At 39.2% G+C, this 20615-nt stretch overlaps 1 protein-coding gene across 3 annotated transcripts in view; it reads right to left on the reverse strand.

Moving 5' to 3' along the window:
* SKIC3 (SKI3 subunit of superkiller complex) overlaps positions 1-20615 on the reverse strand; it is a 51372-nt gene that overhangs the window by 3778 nt on the left and 26979 nt on the right. For 2 of the 3 annotated variants that reach the window (XM_065656290.1, XM_065656289.1), the window contains 14 exons: positions 19871-20012; positions 18619-18712; positions 17969-18046; positions 16556-16680; positions 15557-15680; positions 13019-13237; positions 12148-12220; positions 11396-11449; positions 11178-11289; positions 8779-8907; positions 8089-8210; positions 6083-6241; positions 3230-3382; positions 427-557 (listed from right to left, as the gene is read on the reverse strand). In XM_065656290.1, the coding sequence (XP_065512362.1) occupies positions 427-557; positions 3230-3382; positions 6083-6241; positions 8089-8210; positions 8779-8907; positions 11178-11289; positions 11396-11449; positions 12148-12220; positions 13019-13237; positions 15557-15680; positions 16556-16680; positions 17969-18046; positions 18619-18712; positions 19871-20012 (1715 nt within the window). The remainder of the gene's footprint in view (positions 1-426; positions 558-3229; positions 3383-6082; positions 6242-8088; positions 8211-8778; positions 8908-11177; positions 11290-11395; positions 11450-12147; positions 12221-13018; positions 13238-15556; positions 15681-16555; positions 16681-17968; positions 18047-18618; positions 18713-19870; positions 20013-20615) is intronic. The other variant, XM_065656291.1, reaches the window with a different exon arrangement.

Here is a 20615-nt window from a genome sequence, read left to right on the forward strand (position 1 = left end):
TCAAAAAGCCACAATAAGCACGTGGCTGTTTGGGAACGAACACGAACTTTGACTGTGAGCCCAATTTAGGATCAAAATGAATCCCAGCGTTAGACAGGGTAGTGATACCTGTTTCCACAACATCTTTGAGAAATGTATAGTCTTCCTGATTAATGTAGGTAACATGCTATCAAAATAAAAGTTGTCTTACAGCTGTTTTTCCTCACAGTATGAAGGTCATAAGCCTTTTTTTTGAGAAACGGAGGAAGATTCTGCTGCTTCCTGCTCCCCACACTACTAATCCCTTCCCCACTCTCCCTTGTAACTGCCATACTACTTCAAGAATTAATTCCTGTTTCCAATTTTCTTTTAGCTCTTCGAGTTAGATCTGGGGATAATGACCACTTGTACAGTTTGCTCCATTCAGACTTAACAGGTCATCCATACCTTGCTCCCATTTTGCGATTATACTGTAGAAGTGCTTGTAGGAGAGTTGCCAGCGGACAAGGAGTGAGTTTCAAGGCTTCAGTTGTTGCCTCATGAACCAAAGATGGCCAGTGGTCATTGGAGACATTAGCCTAAGATAAAAGATAAAAGACAAAAGATGACAGATGAAAGATGAAAGATGAAAGAAAAAAGAAAATAGAAAACGAAAGGCGCAGAAAGGAAAGGCGCGGAAAGGTGCGGAAAGGAAAGGCGCGGAAAGGTGCGGAAAGGAAAGGTGCGGAAAGGAAAGGTGCGGAAAGGAAAGGTGCGGAAAGGAAAGGTGCGGAAAGGCGCGGAAAGGAAAGGTGCGGAAAGGAAAGGTGCGGAAAGGCGCGGAAAGGAAAGGCGCGGAAAGGCGCGGAAAGGCGCGGCGCGGAAAGGAAAGGCAAGGCAAGGCAAGGAAAGGCAAGGCAAGGAAAGGGAAGGCAAGGGAAGGCAAGGGAAGGAAAGGTGCGGAAATGAAAGGAAAGGTGCGGAAATGAAAGGAAAGGTGCGGAAATGAAAGGAAAGGTGCGGAAATGAAAAATGAAAAAAAGGAAAAAAAGAAAAAAGAAAAAAAGGGAAAAAAGGAAAAAAGGAAAAAATGAAAGGGGAGAAAAGGAAAAAGAAGAAAAAGGAAAGAAAAAAAGAAAGAAAAAGAATTAACAAGAAAGAAGAAAAAAGACAAAAAGGAGAAAAAAAAGGAAAAAAGGAAAAAAGGAAAAAAGGAAAAAAGGAAAAAAGGAAAAAAGGAAAAAAGGAAAAAAGGAAAAAAGGAAAAAAGGAAAAAAGGAAAAAAGGAAAAAAGGAAAAAAGGAAAAAAGGAAAAAAGGAAAAAAGGAAAAAAGGAAAAAAGGAAAAAAGGAAAAAAGGAAAGAAGAAAGAAGAAGAAATAAAAAAGGAGAAAGAAAAAAGGGGAAAGAAAAAAGAAAAAAGAAAAAAGAAGAAAAAATAAAAAAGAAAAAAGAAAAAACAAAAAACAAAAAGAAGAAAGAAAAAAGAAGAAAGAAGAAAGAAAAGAGAAAAAGGGAAAAAGAAAAAGGAAAAAGGAAAAAAGAAAAAGGAGAAAAGAAGGGCTTTGTTGTAGTTTGTACTGTAAAACAGTTTTTGTTTGCAGCTCACTATAAAGTAGGTTTAATTGAAACTGTTCCGAGTTATATAAAATATTTGGCAGGTTAGAAAGACATTTCTTTAAAACACAAAACAAAACCAACCTAACAAACAGTGGTTAGAAGAGCCTGGAAAAGTCATGTTAAATATTCTAGGAGCAGCCTTGCCAGCATTCTACTTGCTGGTTTATGCAAAGAACTTTTTTATTTTTTTCCACACATGTTTTAGTAATGCTTGTTTTAATCACAAACCCTTGTTTGCTCTTCACCTTGTAGATTTTAATCCTGTGTACAAGACTATTCTAGAATGTAGAATTTATCCCCAGAAGTGACAGCATATTTTACCAGAAATAAAAACCAACTCCAAGATGGTAATTACCTAATAGAGCAATTATTGAGTAAATGCCTGTATGTTTTGGCTTGAGAAAAATCTTATGCCCATTGTGTCTGTATAGTATTCTAAGCACTGTACTTGAAGCGGTGTCCAAATTTTCATTTGGACAGATAACTGGGAGACAAGCCATTTTCAAACAGAACTTTCTTGGATATGAGCAAGGTTTTCACTAGGCTTTTGCACATTTCATTAAGCCAGTGCAGATCAGAGAGGCCAAACAGAAATCCACTGATAGCTGCACTGCTCGTACAAAAACCAGAAGTAATCAACTTCGTACTAATTACATTTTTAAACAAAGTGTTATATGTTGTTGGGCTATTCAGGCCAGAATTTGACAAAGGAGTACTAATTAATTTAGAGGGTACTTTGCAACCTGTGGAGACATTTAGGAGCTACGGTAAATGCAGCAGAACACTAGAAAATGGACAAAAGAATCATGGGAGGAAAAATCCTGTCACTTGACAAATTCTTGCCATTTGAAGCATATAGCTTGTAAGAAAGAAACTTCCCTACACTGAGGGGAATTCTCTTTTCCCACCAGAAGCAACAGCTTTGCTTTATCCTCCATAAAACTGACTGCCTTTTCTTATTAAAGCACTCAGGGTATATGGGGTTCCTTTGCCTGATTTTGATAATGGCCGTTAGGTCGATTATCTGTTAAAATACATGAAAAAGAGTTAGCCAAGATCACAGCAGTATCTACCTTTCACACCTGGCTTTAAAGAAGTCTGGTAGTGCACTTCAAGTTTCTAGAGTGACAATGCTTAAAGAGAACAGACACTTGCCAACAATTTATGTTCACCTGGCCCCTCAGTGCAAGAAGCAGAATAATTTTCTTTATACCACGAGGTACACTTCCCTGAGATTGTCTTTATACTTCAAGGCAAGGCATCGTATCTAGAAATGACCATACAGCATAAAGTCACTTGAAACTTGACTGAAGTCTCCAGGAAAAATGTTTATTAAGGCAGCTCTCTGAACAGGAGGACAGAGACTTGAAGGGTACGTCAATTTGGATTATCAAATTGAATCTGTTATTAGAGAAATAAGCCTTGTTGAAAAATGTAGACAGTGGTTCTATGTGATTATTTCACAGAAACCTCTCTTACAAAGAGACATTCTAAAAACAGTTCACTGCCGTTTGCAGTCTCATTTTATTTTTAGTTTTCATTCATACAATGCAAAGTCATTTAAACAAGTGGCTTCATTTAAAGACTGCAGAGGGCTTACATCCCATGAACTCCTGTTAAATCACAGATTTATGTAATTTTGATTATCCTACCATGCAGACTTCCAGTGCTAGCATAGCTAGCCTGAGCAGACTGGATAACTTCCCATGCCAGCTGCCCTGCTGTGACGCCAACTGCAGACTCTTCCTGTAACACATCTCTGCTCCAACCATCATCCTCTGAGACTGATACACTTTTGCCAGCCACTGAAAACAAACATCCAACGAAACCAGTTATGGAGCCACCAAAATACACATCCATTAAGTAATATAATTTAGTTCAATTTGTGAGAGTACCACAGTGTACTATTAGCTAAAACACCACCACCCACCCAGCCCTCATTCATTCCAACAACACCCTGCAGGAAAATGTCGTCTGCTGCAGAGCTGGCAGTACACCTCACTACAGTGACTTATTTTGGAGTTCCCTAGACCACCCACGGACAACTGTTTGACAGTTCTCTTAATCTGGAGGTTGCTCACAGGTGAACAAATGACTCGACTGGCTTTGTGAAAGTCACCCTTCAGACTAGAAGAGCATTGTGTGTTGCCTCGTTTTTCTCTAAAAGTTTTGTAGAGATGAAAAGATAATTTTCCCTTTGGAACGAAGGTTCTCCCAGCCCATCTGAGTAATGCCAGGAACATGAAAGATACGACAATGTGAACCTGGGCTCACATGATGGGTGTAGACTTGGGTTAAACAGTTTCTGATCCAGCAGGGTCATGCTGGAGGAGTCAGATGGGGCAAAGGAAGCAGACACTGGGATCTGTGCGGAGTTTCATGCTCCTGCTGCTTGCTCCACCAGAACAACATGTCCTGGATTTGCTCATGAAGAGAAAGAAAAGGATTCTAACTCCTCCCTCTTTAATTCTCTAGTCATGTCACATTTTTTAAAGTGGATACAGCCACAAGTCTGCGAATCCCTGACGTGTACACAATACACAGCAAGATGTACGAGTCGCATTTAGAAATATTCTTTGCTGGATCACCAAGCAAACAAAGCAATTTCTTATTAAAAAAACAATTCCCCTGCTTTTAAGCAAAGGTCCTTAGACTTTTGCTAGCTGAAGAGAGCCTGGTGTTAGAAGGGGCAAAATTCTTAACCCTTTCCAATGCATAGAAGTTATTTGTCAAGAAGAGACAAACTAGGAAGTATTTATTAGCACTAGTGAGATTGTGCATCCTTGACATCAAGCTGCTGGACTGCTTTGTAAAGTAAAACATCCATTCATGTGCAGGGGAAAAAAAGGCTTTCCTTGACGTCAGCTCTTTGCAGTTGGAAGTATCTAGCACTCAAAATGTGAAGGAGAAGGGAACCCTCATGCAAAGGCACAATGGCGGCTCTGACAGATCAGCTTTTCTCTACTTTTCTGGTGAGACACAGCACAAAAAGTAGAAAAGCTATCAGGAGAGCAGCCCTTCTAAATCCTGCAAAGCAGCCATTTAGACAAAAGCCAAAAACTTCAGCAAAAAGCAAAGTCAATGGCCCCTCTAACTTAGTAAAATTGTAAGGCATCATGACAAATACTTCTAAGTAAGCCAAAACATTTATCAAACTGTTGGGAAGTCTGGAGCCAGAAAACATAAAAGCATAGATCTATCCATTAGGGACAGATGTAGCAGCCAGACTTTTTCAGAATGCTATCCAAGCCCTTAGATACCTTCTTTAATTGAAGACTGAAAAGATCTTCCTCAGAGGTATCTTATCTGTGGCCTGGATTAAGAAAAACAAAACAATCTTTCCCTTCCCCCAAATCACATGCACTTTCAGTTCATTTATTCTCCCTGCTTGTAAGCAAGATGACACTTGGCTATGCAAGGGATGCTTGCAGAATGTATAAAAGCCCCAACTCAATTTTCAAAATATATTACTAAAATAGAGGATACAATCATGGCCTCATATTTTGCAAATCAAATCTGAATGAGTTCTGCAGTTCAGAAAGATGGAGTCTAACAAACCAAAAAAAAAGCATCAAAAAAGCATTTTTCCACAAATGGTGGTCATATGTTAGAGGAGGGAAGAGCATCTACAGCCTTATAACAAGCAAGATAATGATCTCTGCAGCAGCCTTGACCTGATCTTCTAAGACAGAAATCAGCTTTAGTAAATCATACCACAAACAGGGTTTTATTTGTTTAACATGCAGAGGGAGCATCATGAATCCTGCAACTGTACTTTAAAAGTTCACGGAATTTTTCTAAACAACATGCGGCTAACATTGGTAAAGGAAGACAGTAACTGTAACTAACAGCAACGGCTAGGAAAGAAATAAATAAATACGCTGCATCACCAGAAAGATCTTTTGGTATGTGTGAGACAGACTTCTCAGATTGTCTCACAGAAGCAGCACATAAAGCGAGTTTTAACACCTTCATATTAACTAAAAATGATCTCTTGTGATGCCATGGAAGGGAGTGAGTGAACACTCTTACTAGGAGTGATTTATCTTCCCTGCAGATTCAACCTCCTCAAAGGAACAGTGACACCTGACATCAGGAGATTTCAGAGAAAAGAGAGTTGTTCAGGTTTTCAGACCCTGAATAAGGAGTTGTATAGCACTACACTAGGAAACCATTTACTTCCATCTATTCTTACACGTTATGAAATATTTCCCTGGTTTCTGCTCATGTGCCAAGTCGCAGGTCCCTAAAGACACAGCTGCCAGAGGTTTATCTCAAGTTCGTAATTCTCCTGTTTCCATGTCTGCTTGCTCTTACTAACAGTCCTTATTACATCAACTATTAAAGACAGTTAACAAAATGTTACAACCGAATATGAGCTGTTTTTTCTGTCACTGGCTGTCAGCAGACAAATAAAAGCAAACAGCAAAACAAGCTCTAATCCACTAATATTGCGGACTCTGCTGAGAGTGGCAGACTGAGTCAGGGAGAGAATCCACACTTACTTGCCAGGCTGCCACTGAAGTGGAACTGGCCATGACCGTCTTGCGAAGCTCCTCCAGGACGTTGTCTGGAAGTTCTTTGTGAGACTGCAGCAGCTGCTGACACTGAACTTGTCTCAGAAGCAAAAACAGAGCTGGGTGGTCAGGGTAGCTTTTTAAACCCTAAAACAAAACCAAGGCTCAACATGACACAAGAACTATTTCCAAACATCACGAGACCCTTTGATTTTTCCATTTCAGTCTTTACAGAAAAGAGCATTGAAAGCATTCTCAGGATGCTTGCAACATGGTGGTTTTTTCCTACTCTGCACAAAGAAGAGTTCCAGGAATTGACAGATGAAAATAGATAACATATTTTCTGTCCTCAAAATACATTTCAAGTCTAACCTAAATTTTGTACCTGTCCTACTCTTAGAGGTTTCTGAAAGACAAACAGGTAAATGGCAGACCTCTAGTTCTTCTTTGACTTCACAATCATTATGAGCTTTGGGCTAATGCAGGATAAAATGAGTTCAGTGGCTCAAAGTGACCTTGAGTATGTTCCAAGCAATTTCAGTTCTCCCAGCTAAGGTGCTTTATTTTTGCTGAAATAGAAGCACTTTACTAAACATTTCCTGTTCAATAACAGCAGATACTTACAGAGTAATTCTCGGAACCAACTCATACAAAAAAGCAAAGACAGAAAACTAGCCGTCTATTCTTTACCCTTCTTAGGTGAAGCATGTGAAGCTTCTGCAAGTCACCTTACGCATTATTTTACTTGTTCAAATCACAATACTTTCAAGAATTAAAACTCAAACTAGATCTGTTCTAAAAAACAATACTTGCACTTTTCACTCATTTTTTTAAAAATCAAAATACGTTGTGAGCCTGTAACAATCTGCTGCTTTGTGAAGAATGCACGGACATGTAGATACTTTACGAAACACAACAGAAGCTGCTAGTATTTGCTGTAATTTTACTCCATTAATAAATATGGAATCACGTTGCCTGTCTCAAATGGAACAATGGCAGTGCCTGACTCATCATCCCCAGTTATATTGCTTTCTGAGAATCCTGGGGTCTAAAGCTGTCAAAATGTTATGGTATCAAATGGTACCAAAATGTTACTCTTTTTCTTCACAAATTGCAGGCACTGACTGTCCTCCCCACTAGCTATTTAACTAACAAAAAACAACCAAAACCCACCATAACCTTCTCTTATGACCAGATACCACCTTATATGTCTAGAAATCTATGATCTTTTTTAACCTAAGACAGGTCAGTAGACATGCTGTCCAGAAAATGATATCACCTCCTTACCACCAAATAAAGAGACGAGAAAGTACTAACCCTTAGAAAACCAGCATATTTATGGAATCTTTTTGTTGTCTTTTTCTTTTTTTTTTTTTTTTATTAAACTCCCTTCTCTGTTAATACAGAAATGCTGTAAAGAAGAAGCACAGTTGTAAGAGATTAGCTGTTTTCCTTAATGAAAGTCGGGGATGTGAGCTGCTGAGTCCAGTTGTGGTTTTGCCTGTCTTTTGCCAAGTCTTATGTTCATGGACACATGAAACACACACTTGAGGCTCATTAACACCTCAGCCCCTTCCCCAGCTGTGTTGCTTTAGGAATTTTCTTTTTAATAATTAAACTTGCAGCATCCACTTGTGGCTCTGAAGTGGAGTACCAACGCAAAAGAGCAGAAGGCCTTTAAATCTCCTGCAAGTCTCCTGCCTGGAATTCTTGCCTTGAATTTCTGTAATGTTTTGTTTAATACTAGGTTAATGAATAAAGGCAGAAAGGGCAGACTTAGCTTTGTCATGGCATACACTGCTCGTTTCAACTTTTAACATGGTTTTGGTGTTGCAACCAGAGTAAGTATCTTGGAGAGGGAGAAAGTACCAACAAATATTGTATCTTATAGCTCTGATGGAACGGACAGTTGCTAATTCAAAGATTACCTTCTTGTAAAATGCACACAGATCTGTACAATTCTATGACAATCTGCCAGTATGATGCTACTATACCTTGGTACAAAGAGCTTCAGCCTCGGAGAGTTTACCAGCCTCCTCTAGACTGGTAATAGCCTGACATAGACACCAGTCCTCAAGAGTCTGGATATAATTACGTGGAAGGTTACTTTCTCCAGCTGCAAAAAACAGATAAAACACTTAAACAGATTCTTCTATATGCTATAGTGTCACATCATGTCACATGCTCTAGATATGGTACAGAAGAATTTTTAGGAGTATTAAACTGGCATGGCTTCCTTCATCAGTAGGAAAAAGAAGGAGAGGAAAAAACTACACCATTTGAGTTAATGGTTTGAGAATAATCAATCAAACATGGACTGAGGCTGACGTTATTCCTCTACTGGAAAAGCTGCAGAACTTAAGAGTACTTTAGCCTTTCCTTGTAAGCAGTGTTCCTGTGCTGTAATACATCCATCCATCCTTTTAGACATCAGAGTTCAGAAACACTATTTTAAAAGAGCACTTGAAGCTTTGCAGGGGAAAGCAAGCTGCATTTAAGTAATTAAATCCAGGTCTGCATTAGGATTTAACATTTTTATGGGATAAAATACAGTTACAGCTCAAACCACTACAGAGCAATTCTCAGCTTATATGCAAGTTTCTGAAATTCAGAAGAGTACTGCAAGCTTAGAGATTTTCTATTTTATTTTATTATTGTTTTAACTAGAAAATTGTATAGCTTACTTTTGGCTGAAATTGTAGATACAAGTGTCATCTCTAGATCTGTTTGCTTTGGCTGAGTGTTGTTTAGGCAGACGATGGTGTTTTCAGCATGACAGGCTGCCATTAGCACTGCCCAGGCAGCAGGATTATCTAGAAAAGAATGGTTAAAGGTGTTTAACCCATTCTACATATGGTGGTAGTTCATTTAGAATGGTCTTTACCAGATTAAGCATAAAAACCTAGTCATCAATGGAACCACACACTGTAAATAAGAGATGGCAAGAACAAGGCACGTAATTCAATCAAAACCTCCCATCAGGTCGGCCCAAGGCAGCTGATTATTATTTACCTCTAACTAGCAACATTCTTCAAATTAGAAGACAAAGATGATGTTTCTAAAGCAAACAAATACATTTTCCACGTATCCACTGCTCTGCTGACCTGAAGGTGCCAGTTTACTTCCGACTAGACAGATTAAACGTGACGATCATTTCGTGCCAAGTAACAGTAGTAGTGAAAACCCCAAGATGTGATCCAGAGCTTTCCTGAACTGGACAGTGCTCAGTTAAAGATTTCACCCATGTAAATTTTCATCCCGAAGACAATTAATTTTGCCAGTAAAAATGAAACAAAGTTTGGAGATCTAATGAAGTAAAATATAAAATATACTGCTTTTGAATAGTATAGTCTTGTGTGTACCTGTAGGAAAGTAATTGAAATTTTTAAGTTGGAGCCACACTAATGCATCAATTACTGCAGAAGAAACAACATATTGGTATTTCACTAACATGTGCAATTGGCATGTGAAAACCCCACCAGATTTGCATTTTCCATTTACTGAAGATCACCATTTAGTAACAGGTAAACAGTTGCCTGTAGTTCATAACCAGCACACTTTAACAGAACATTTCCAATACAAATTCTCAAGCTAGATGAATACATCTCTCCTGCTTGGTGTAGCACACTGACTCTGAGGGAACATGTGTTTTTCTTTTTTGTCTAATGTACTAAATGATATTTATCTCTTCTCCTGCTGAGGAATTAACAAATTGTCCATGTTTTCAGAAATAGCCTTAAAACTCAGCCATTTTGTTCTTCTTGTCTGGTTTAATTTCTCAAGTCTAAACTTGGAATGGCAGTTAAAATTTTGACTCAAATTTTACGCAAAAATCACAGAATCACAGACTCTCAGAATGTCAGGGATTGGAAGGGACCTCGCAATCTCACCCAGTCCAATCCCCCCGCCACAGCAGGAACACCCAGATGAGGTTACACAGGAAGGTGTCCAGGTGGGTTTGAATGTCTGCAGAGAAGGAGACTCCACAACCTCCCTGGGCAGCCTGTTCCAGGCTCTGGCACCCTCACCATGAAGAAGTTTCTTCTTATATTTAAGTGGAACCTCTTGTGTTCCAGTTTGAATCCACTACCCCTTGTCTTATCATTGGTTGCCACCAAGATGAGCCTGGCTCCATCCTTGTGACACTCACCCATTATATATTGATAACCATGAATGAGGTCACCCCTCAGTCTTCTCTTCTCCAAGCTCAAGAGACCCAGCTCCCTCAGCCTTTCCTCACATGGGAGATGCTCCACTCCCTTCATCATCTTCGTGGCTCTGCGCTGGACTCTCTCCAGCAGTTCTCTGTCCTTCTGGAACTGAGGAGCCCAGAACTGGACACAATATTCCAGATGAGGTCTCACCAGGACAGACTAGATGTGCAGGAGAACTTCTCTGACCTACTGACCACCCCGCTTCTAATCCACCCCAGGATGCCATTGGCCTTCCTGGCCACAAGGGCCCAGTGCTGGCTCATGGTCATCCTGCTGTCCACCAGGACCCCCAGGTCCCTTTCTCCTACACTGCTCTCTAATAGGTCATTCCCTAACTTATACTGGAACCTGGGGTTGTTTCTGCCCAGATGTAAGACTCTACATTTGCCCTTGTTATATTTCATTAAACTTTTCCCCACCCAGCTCTCCAGCCTGTCCAGGTCTCTGGATGGCAGCACAGCCTCTGGCGTGCCAGCCACTCCTCTCAGTTTGGTGTCATCAGCAAACTTGCTGATGGTCACTCTATTCCCTCATCCAAGTCATTGATGAATATATTGAATAATACTGGCCCCAGTACCGACCCTTGAGGCACTCCACTAGATACAGGCCTCCAACTGGACTCTGCCCCATTGACCACGACTCTCTGGCTTCTTTCCTTCAGCCAGTTCACAGTCCACCTCACTACCCGATCGTCCAGACCACATTTCCTCAGTTTAGCTGTGAGGATGCTGTGGGAGACTGTGTCAAGAATATACATGGACAACCCAAAACAAGAAGAAAACCCAAGAAAAGTAGGTCTTTTTCCTAGCACGAGAATTTTGTTTCTGATGAGTAAAAATATCACTGCTGTGTTTGAGAACAAGAGTCACCTGGACAGAGGTGGATTGCCTTCTGAATATTTTTCAGAGGATTGTTTTTCTTATCTTCTAACATGTGACATCCTGCTGCCAACTGATTAACTGCAATATTCAGCAGGGCTTCCTATAAAACAGAACATAAAAGTGACTTAACACTGTAAGTGATCATATGGAATTAATTTTAGGATTGTTTATGGAATTATAAAGTCTGCATTTTAAGAAAGCCATACCTTTCCATGGTTTAGATCAAGTACATGTGTGATGTTTCCTGCCCTAGCTCCTCCCTATAAGATTAAAAAAACAAATGATTTGGTTTTATGACTGATTAATTAAGAGATTTTTTTACAAAATGTAAAGCCAAGATCTTTTAATCTTTGTTAATCAGAAATACAAAGTTTTCACAAAGAGATATTTTTCTTGCCTAGAGAACAATCTCTTTATAAAGAATTAGGAAGAAACATTCAAGATTAGAGCTTATCCATTCGTTGTGTTTCTAATTTTAGCACCACGTAGAAAGGGGTTTGTTTTCAGGTACTATTTCTGTTTACATAATTGACATAAATTAAGACAAAGAGTATATATCTGGAGAAGAACTAATAATAAGCAAAAAAGTAGCAAAGAAATACTGGCTGATGCAAAAAATGAAATTGACTAGATTAACCAAATTCAACATACCTAATATATATGTATATACACACATACATATATAAAAAACTAAAAAAAATTACACATTACAGCCTTTTCTTGTTGGAATAATTATATTTTTTCCTGTAAGTTTATTTCGAGAAGATAAGGAATCATGACCCCATGAAAGATGCAAGTAACTGGATGTGTAACTTCAGTAGGTACCTGTGCATTGCTCTGTATGTGCTTGTGTATGTAAGCCTTAAGTTTTCATATTAAGTAGTAAAGAAAACTAGTTAAGATAAAACAGACTACTCAGGATGTAAGCAGCACACACGTATTACAGCCATGCACTTACTTTTGCTTTTCGTGATGCATACAGTGGAACTAGTCGAGACAGGAGAGACCAGAGGGCAGGATTATCAGGGTTCCTAGGAAAAGAACAAGGATATTAGACTTTCTGGTTTAGAGGTGAACCTGGTCTTTCATGACTCAGTGGGCAGTTGCTATAAATCCCAAATGCATCTTTTTCTATTTAGAAAACAAGCCAGTGTGTTCAAAACAGACATGGGTAGTAATCTCAATCAGCGCAACATTGAAGTTGTATTGCTGGCTAAAGAAATAAAATGTACAATATGCATATCAATATTCATGGGAAGAAAACAAACTCTAGGACCACAGGTCACGTCCTCATAGTCTGAAGAACAAGGAAGTTTAATTACAGCTGGAGAAAAGCAATTTGCATAAAGAATAGTTTCTGAAAACACTCACGGAGAGTATGAGGTGGGGCTTGCTTAAAGGCATTCATTAAAATTCCCCCGTTCTATATGGCCAAGGCTAATCAAAACGCATTTAAACACAGACATTTAGCTAATGGAACAAACAGCTTCAGATTGTTAAATATTAAATAAAAGCCCTAAAGACTTTTCTACGTTGAAAATTCTGCTACATATGATGAAAAATGCTCTTAGAGCACAGTGAACTGATCTAGCTTCCAAAGAAGCCACCAAAACAAAACTAGAAAACCCCAAACAAGCCGTGAAGCTTCTGCCTTTTGACCCCATAAATCAGAAAGCAAGCTTCTGTCAGCTGCTGCTACAACCTTAACTGAGGACTTTTGAAAAATAACTTTTTCTTCAAAAGAACGCTGCAGGTGAATAGAGGTCTGCTTACTAGTAAATGTAATCAAAGCAACACATTTACAAGGCAATGTAAGGAAAAATACATACCTGTGTATTACTCTGGAGATTTCTCTCTGGACTGCCACATTTTTACCTTGCAAAGCATAAACAGCAGATGCAATAAGGCACCTCTCGTAAATTCCATCATCCCCTTTTTCATGCTTCAGCAATTCTTTTAGGGCTGCTGTTGCAAGCGTAGCATCCTGCTTTACCAGTCCCAGTGTGCACAAAGCCTTCAGACTTTCCGTACTAGGTTCCTTTAACGAGCTGTTGAATAAGAGAGAGGGAAGGAGAGACTATTTTGGAGCACGAACTAAACTTACGGTTAACATTAGAGTACGCATTACTTTTGAGTTCTCTTGCTTATGTGTATCACGTAAAGTTTACAGAATTAACAGCCTTTCATGGTGGGATCATGGATCAAGCTAGATCAGCATCCTTGAGATCTCAAGATATGGAAACCAGTGGTGGTTATGTGCCATCTCAGCACTCAAGCTATAAAGTATAACTGCTTGGTAAGACTCTGACACATTAATTGTCCTTCAGCAGCAGCCATGAAATGGATGCTAAGAGACAATGTGTAACACTGACAACTATTTTCTTTTCTTGAAGGCATTTGTACATCTAACTACTATCAAACCCAAGTTTACCACGCCTGCTTGCAGTTTGCAACAGAAATCCAGGAAGGAAAAAGCCAGAAACAAGCCTGCTGCACAGAACTGCTCTTTCTGAGAACAGGGATGTTCTGAGAAATTATGCCTTGTTTACATCAAATTTGCTCCTATGTAAGGTAGTTTCAGCATGCTTTCTACCATCTATTAGTTTTAGTACCATTATCAGTTGCACTGTTCTATTCATTTCATTATGAGAGGCAGTTTAACCTCACATCAATAGTATAGACGGTGTATAGACGAGGTTCTCAGGGACATGGTTTAGTACTAGAGTTAGGTTATGGTTGGACCCGATGATCCTGAGGGTCTCTTCCAACAGAAATGTTTCTATGATTCTATTCCCAGCTTTATTGCACACCTACTAGATGCAGTTACTGACTTTTTCCAGCAAGTTTTTCTAGTATAGGTGGAGAACTCTTAAGTTAATCCCCTGATCTTCAGCTCTGGTAAAACAGCGAGCTCAGTATACACAACCAAAATCAAAGACCTTGACTGATGTACTAGGTGAAGGTGTTCTTACTGCAACACAAACTGAATGGAGGCAAACAGCAAAACAGAGCATGGCAACACTAATTTGCAGTTACTTCACTGTCACATCCTAAACTTAACTACAAGATGAAGTGCTGCTTACTTTCACTTATCAGGTGACTACTGGGTCCTAATCAAGCTTCTAATGATTACTTTTGCCTTAAAAAAAAAAAAAAGACAAGAATGTAAACTTCTGATTCTATGCTTTGTTTTCATTCCCTAGCAAGAAAAATTTCAAGGAGCTGTTAAACATAAACTTGAACAGCCAGCACTACATCATCTGGTGCAAAGGTGCTGTCCTTTGACAATTGGGATTCTATCATATTAGCGATAGACACATACTCATCGCTAAAAATCTCTGTGCCAAGTTGCCCATGAGATAAGAAGAAAGGCAGCTTCTTGTTCAAGGTCCTGCTCTAGCATGAATTCTCATCAATAAAGACATCTGTCTATTAGATAGACTGCACCTTATTACTAAAATCTACTGTGTACCTTTGCAGCACAGTGCTTCCAATTCAGATCTAGACATAACCACTGCAGTGTTACTTTCCTAAACCATTCACTACTTCCTTTTTCTTCAAACACAAAAAACTAACTTCATCTAGAAAACTCTCATTGTTGATGTTTATGACAAAAATAAAGTTTGATTAATAGGATGTAGGAAATACCAGGTTCCTAGCTAGTTAATCATCAGTTACTCAGGATTTAGAGTGTCCTAGTTCATGGACCTTCACTATTTCAGTAATTTCCGGAGTCTGCTGGCAACATGAGACTATACAGTTACCACTGGAGTTCTCTGCTGACAAAGAGTTGATGCTGAGAGGCTGAGATGTTAGCTCTTAATCCATAGCTAACAGGAGACTAACAATGATGCAGGGGCTTTTAGCCTCCACAGCTCTGAAAAAAAAAAGGTATTTGTGACTTAAGTGAACAACTGATACAGATCTGTTTCTTTCCATGGGGAAGCTACAAGACTGTTCATGTCTATGATGCTTGGAACACAATTGTTCTGGAGATTTCGGACTATTTAAACAGAAATTGTTTTCATTAGTCATCTGAATTTCTCACAGCTACAGGGACAGCTACAGATTAATATTATCTTAAAAGATAAACCTATTAAAACTACCATTCAAGCATATTAGATATCAAACCACCCAGCCCACTAACCCTTCCACTCCATACTGCTTTAAGAATATGGATGAAGACACAGACCATAAACCAAAACAAATCTATCACATGAATAAGCTTAAAAGAACACTGCCTCCACTCCTACTTTTACTCTGCAACACAAAAAGAAAATATCCACCTGAGATCTCCCAAAAAGTAAATTTGAGGATTCAGCAATACAATAAAATATCATATACTGATTATTATTCTCTCCACTCACCATTTAAACAGCAGTGTCTTTGCAGCATCCACTTTGTTCTGTTTATACTCTATTATTGCCAAGGCAGTCAGGATATGTGCCTTATCTTGTTCAGACTCAGCAACAGACAAGGCTTTTTCATAGGCTGGTAGAAATTCAAGACTCAGAATTTAAGTAGGAGAAAAAAATACAATGTTCATAAAGCCTCTATAAAGGCTTGATATTAGAACACACAAACAGGGGCACTTTGTTTCAGGTACACTATATTTTCATACCTCAAATAGTAAGCAGAAGACAAAAAAAAGTTGACAAAGACTTTGGAAGTAACTGTAAGTCAGGAAATGCTAGATGTTCAAGGCTGTTTAGAGCCTGGGAGTTGTTTAGCATGTAGCAAGTAGAAACAGAACTGAAAAGCAATATTGGGATACGCAGAAAAAGCCCGAAAGAACATGGTTTAAATAATCCCTTGTCATAGCGTATTTATGAAATGGTACTTCAGATGGGCACACATCACTCTGATTAAAAACTAAAGAGTTATTTTAAATGCTGAGCTGGCTGCTCCTCTGTGAGTGCTTACACTTCTACACTGGCAATTCAGTATAGCTTTTTGTACGTCTCACATCTTAGCAGTGCAGAACATAACAATACAGCACTTACATTTAGCACTAAAGGTAAAGTGCTTTGAACAACAGTTTAATCTCCTACCCAGAACTGATTTTTCAGGGAAGTAATTTCATCTGAGAATAACAGAAGCTGAGAGCACATCAGCTTAATGGACAAGAATTACACACTCAAAGAAATGTAGCTTCCCTTTGTACATTTGGATAGTTCTAGTACCCTGCTGAACGGCCTAATGATTAAAACAGCTGTGGAATTTGTACTTAAGCATTAGGACTGAAAGACTGAAATAAACTGAATGACAGCTGGGTTGGTCAGACTAACAAATTTTCCTAAGCTTCATCTTGAGAGAAATGGCCTGTAATGCTTTGGATTAGGCACCTGAATTTGAATCAAGCTTACCTTTTGTACTTTCTTGTAAGAGCCCTTTCTTGAAGTAGGCTAATGCTTTCCCCACAATGCCATCAAACTCGGTCAAGGGTGTTGATGTGTAAACCTCAATGGCCTTATCACACTGACCAAGGGCACTGTAAAAACAAAAACAGTCACTAGTATGGAGGATGTAGCAAGAGCTGCTATGATTTAGACAAGCTGTCCTTGCAGACCAGTATCCTCTTTTCTACAGCAGTCATAAGCAGACATCTGGAAAAGAGCAAGATTAATATATACCCCACCCTCCTTCTGTTACAGCAGCTACTTTCTCCAACTATCTGTGGCATGAAGAATAATTGATACGAAAAGTCCTCCCCATGTGCATGACAGCTATATGTAAGGGTGTCACTTAATGGTCCACACAACAGAGTGGGAGAAAACAACAAAGGAGAAACATGCAAGGAGCAAATCAAAGTATCCATGCACACAGACAGGAAACTGCACACACACAGTTGCAGCATTCTTGTTCTAAAACCACCATGGAAGAAATTATACAGGATTGTGTTTATCAGAACTAGTTACCAGATATGAGAGATTTGCTCTTGCATAAGTTGCCCCATGCATACAGCTTGGATGTGAGAGTACGGGAAACTGAAGAGTTGCTTCTAAAATCTTCCCTGAAGCTAAATAATGACTTATTGCATTATCACAGTCTAGAAGACCCAGTGTCCTCTACAGAAACTTAAGACTAATGAAGTTTCCCTAGAGAGCTGACAGAAATCTAATTAGCAGAGCCTGAGCTATCTCATATCAAAGAGAAGTTTGAAAGTCTTTATCTGTTAGGAATTGTGTCCTGCATTCCCTCAGAACCAGAAAGGAAATGTGAAGGGAACTCAGAATTGTGAGTAGGACTGCAGCAGAGAGGGTTATCAGCAGAAAGATCACACACATGTATACAACACCCCAGCCCCACATAGTTCAGGTTATTCAAGTAAATAAAAATTCAAAGGGCAGGTAGAAGGAATTTCAAACAAACCTTGAAGCAGCTCTTTTATTCAGACTAAGCCTACTACATATCTCAAGTGTGGAGATAGTAAAAAAAAGCCAATTTATTCTGGAGACCATACAACAGCTACATTGTGTAGACCATGTTAAAGCACTTAAGAGTCAAGCTAAGATAAAGGAATCACTGATATGTTATAAACTATCAAGATGCAGAGCAATTCCTTGCAATTTGATTATTTTATTTTTTTTATAACACTACCCATTTCTGGAACACATACAAAGTTCAGTCAAACTTGTCTGCAGTTAAGAATTATGTTTAATAAATTATTCCTAGCAACCACCTTCCACCTTTCAGCCTCACCCATGTTTTGTGTCAGTGCATTCACTATATCCAAAGCTGAAGTTAGGAGCTGGGAAAATATGCCAACAAACACTTACCAGAGTGACCTGCCATAGTTTTGCATTGCTGTATAATACTTCTCAGTATCCTCAGAGTCTTTCAGTAATGCAGCTGCCCTGAAAATAACAGCAATTAAGAATAATTACCATCTGACTATGACACGCATATTTCAACAATATTTCTCAGAGCAGAATGGACAAATGTTTTATGGAGAAGCTTTTTTTAGCTAATTAAGCACAGAGCCCATTTTACCACTTTAATGCATCACCAGACATGTTCACCAAACATGGTTTCCTTCACCACCTCTCCCTACCATTTGAAAATAGAAAAAAACCAAAACAGAACAAAACCCAACCACCTCCATTAATTAGAATGGGGTAGAGACCAAAAGTAAAACCAAGCTTATTAAACCCAAAATTTCACCTAAATCCCATACAGTGAATTAGTTAAATGTCCTGATAAGACACTGAAGCCTTGGAATGCCTTTACTTCTGCAGCTGTGTTATGCATTTCCAAATTAGATATAAGAACATCCCCACACCTTCCCATACACTTAGCTGGAATGTTCTGTTGAATTGAGCAAGTAAGGTTTATTAAAGGAAAAGAAAAACCCCTAAGTTTTTCAGCTGGTACATGGAAAGAGGTCAAGGAGCTTCTATTGGTAAACTTTTCAGGGTGTATAGCTTACCTCTCATAGGCATCTGCTGCCTGTCTTTTTAGATGCAGATACTCACTCAAATAACCAAGCATTGTGAAAGCAGATGCATCGTCTGGATTTCTTTCTAGAAAAATCAGAATTGACAATATAGGAGAACACGATCAGAAGGAGCTGTGAAAAAGCATTACAAAAACATTGCTACATTGATGCTGCAGTGTCTGCATATATACAAAACACTTTGCCAAGTGCTTCTGTCAGTTGCTGACTGGAATCATTTTGACAGGCTGCAGGCAAATAAAGAAGAGATAATAAGATCCACAACATGACATCAGGTTAGCTCAAAAACATTCAAAATTTTATGACATAAGATTGATATGCTCAGTACATTTTAAATTTTTGAGCCTGTGGTGGTTTGTTGGGTTTTTTTAGTAACACAATAGGAAACTATTCAGCTTGTACTGACTCTAGGAAAATACTAGAAGAATCTTATGGTTTAATGCTACAACTTAGAAATACTTATTAGCAGCTAAGGACAGATTTGTCAGATGTCACCTCACTTCAGAATTCTAACCTTTTCTCCCAGACTAGGAAGGATCCCGTAGGCCCATCTGGCAGTCCATTTAAGAACAGGGTTTTCACCAAGAAATACAGTCTTTCATTTATCTCATTTTAAGCGCTTGCGCTGTATTTTGTAGCTCTCAAAAATCAGCAACAGTTTAGTCATCAAAGGATTAATTTACAGGAGTAGATACAAAGAAAAAACACATTTGCCCTATCAACCTTCCCGACTAGACATACACAAGTGTCCCAACAGAGAGGCCACACTGATGTGGAACCGTGCCTGAGAACATGGTCTGTCTCCTGCTGCAGGTTAACACAGCCTTGTGCTTGAGGTGATGGAGTGACACCGCATCCAGGACCGAGTTCTGCCAAACCCTGCAGCACAAGGTGGAGGAGCTGGCACCAATCTGCACCTCTGCACACAGACAGACCCAAAGGAAGTCTGACAGCAGCGTGACAAGGCTCTGGTCCTAATTTTGATCGGTCTTTGAAACAAAATCTGCTGGAGCGAGTAGGAAGACAGAACTCACATCTGTTTCACCTTTGTGTGATAATAAGCATCAGTGGCCCAGTTACCCTGTTTTGGTTACTTTATAGTTCCAAAGCCTCTCCCCAGCCCAGCTAGGTCATCCTTTGCTAGAACTAGTACAGGTGTATTACCCGTTTATTCTGAATGCATCTGTTAGACTTGACAGGTTGGTAAGGCTTTTAAATTACCTACCTGTATATTTGGTCAAGACCACCTGGGCTGCTGGAATAGCATTCATTTCAACAATGTTGTACCGATATAGTTCAGTGTTTCTGTTGCTTTTATCCTGCAGTGTTGAACATACCCAGTGGGCGTAGCCTTTTGCTCCCTCGGTCTCAAGAAACAAACAAACAAAAAGCCCAAATAGGAGTCATTAAATCCGCTCAAGCAGCAGCAAAATAATTAAAGATTATAATAACAATTCTGTGTTTTAAGGCAGAGTCTGAGCTAAAAATTTGCATCAGTGTTAAGCAGGAGAAGAAAATACCAAACTGAATTGCTCCACACACAGTTTTAATCTGTCCTTTAGACAAAGAGAATTCCTACTTTAACATATCACTTGCTGCACCACTGGTGGGATGACAGATGACAAAAGCTGTAAGAGAATGTAAAGTGCTCCACTTTCTTAGAACACAGTGTACTGGCAACATCCTTGCTCTCTCCTGGAACAGTTTATGCCCTTGATCTCTGTCTGATTATGTGGAACATCAAGAATGTTTTTTCACAACTTATGGCACTGATTTCTTGGACCACTGGGACTAAAGCATTTAATAAAACAACTGCCTGCTGTTCAGTGCCAGCACAGGCCAGGAACAACAACACGGAAGTCAGTCAATCTCATCTGGAACATGATGAAAATAGCTGTTCCATCATTCAACACATGCTTATTTTTAAAAAAATTACATCACCTAAGTAGAGAGACTAGATATGCAGAAAC

The sequence above is a fragment of the Caloenas nicobarica genome, chromosome Z, assembly GCF_036013445.1.
Source record: "Caloenas nicobarica isolate bCalNic1 chromosome Z, bCalNic1.hap1, whole genome shotgun sequence".
NCBI lineage: Eukaryota > Metazoa > Chordata > Aves > Columbiformes > Columbidae > Caloenas > Caloenas nicobarica.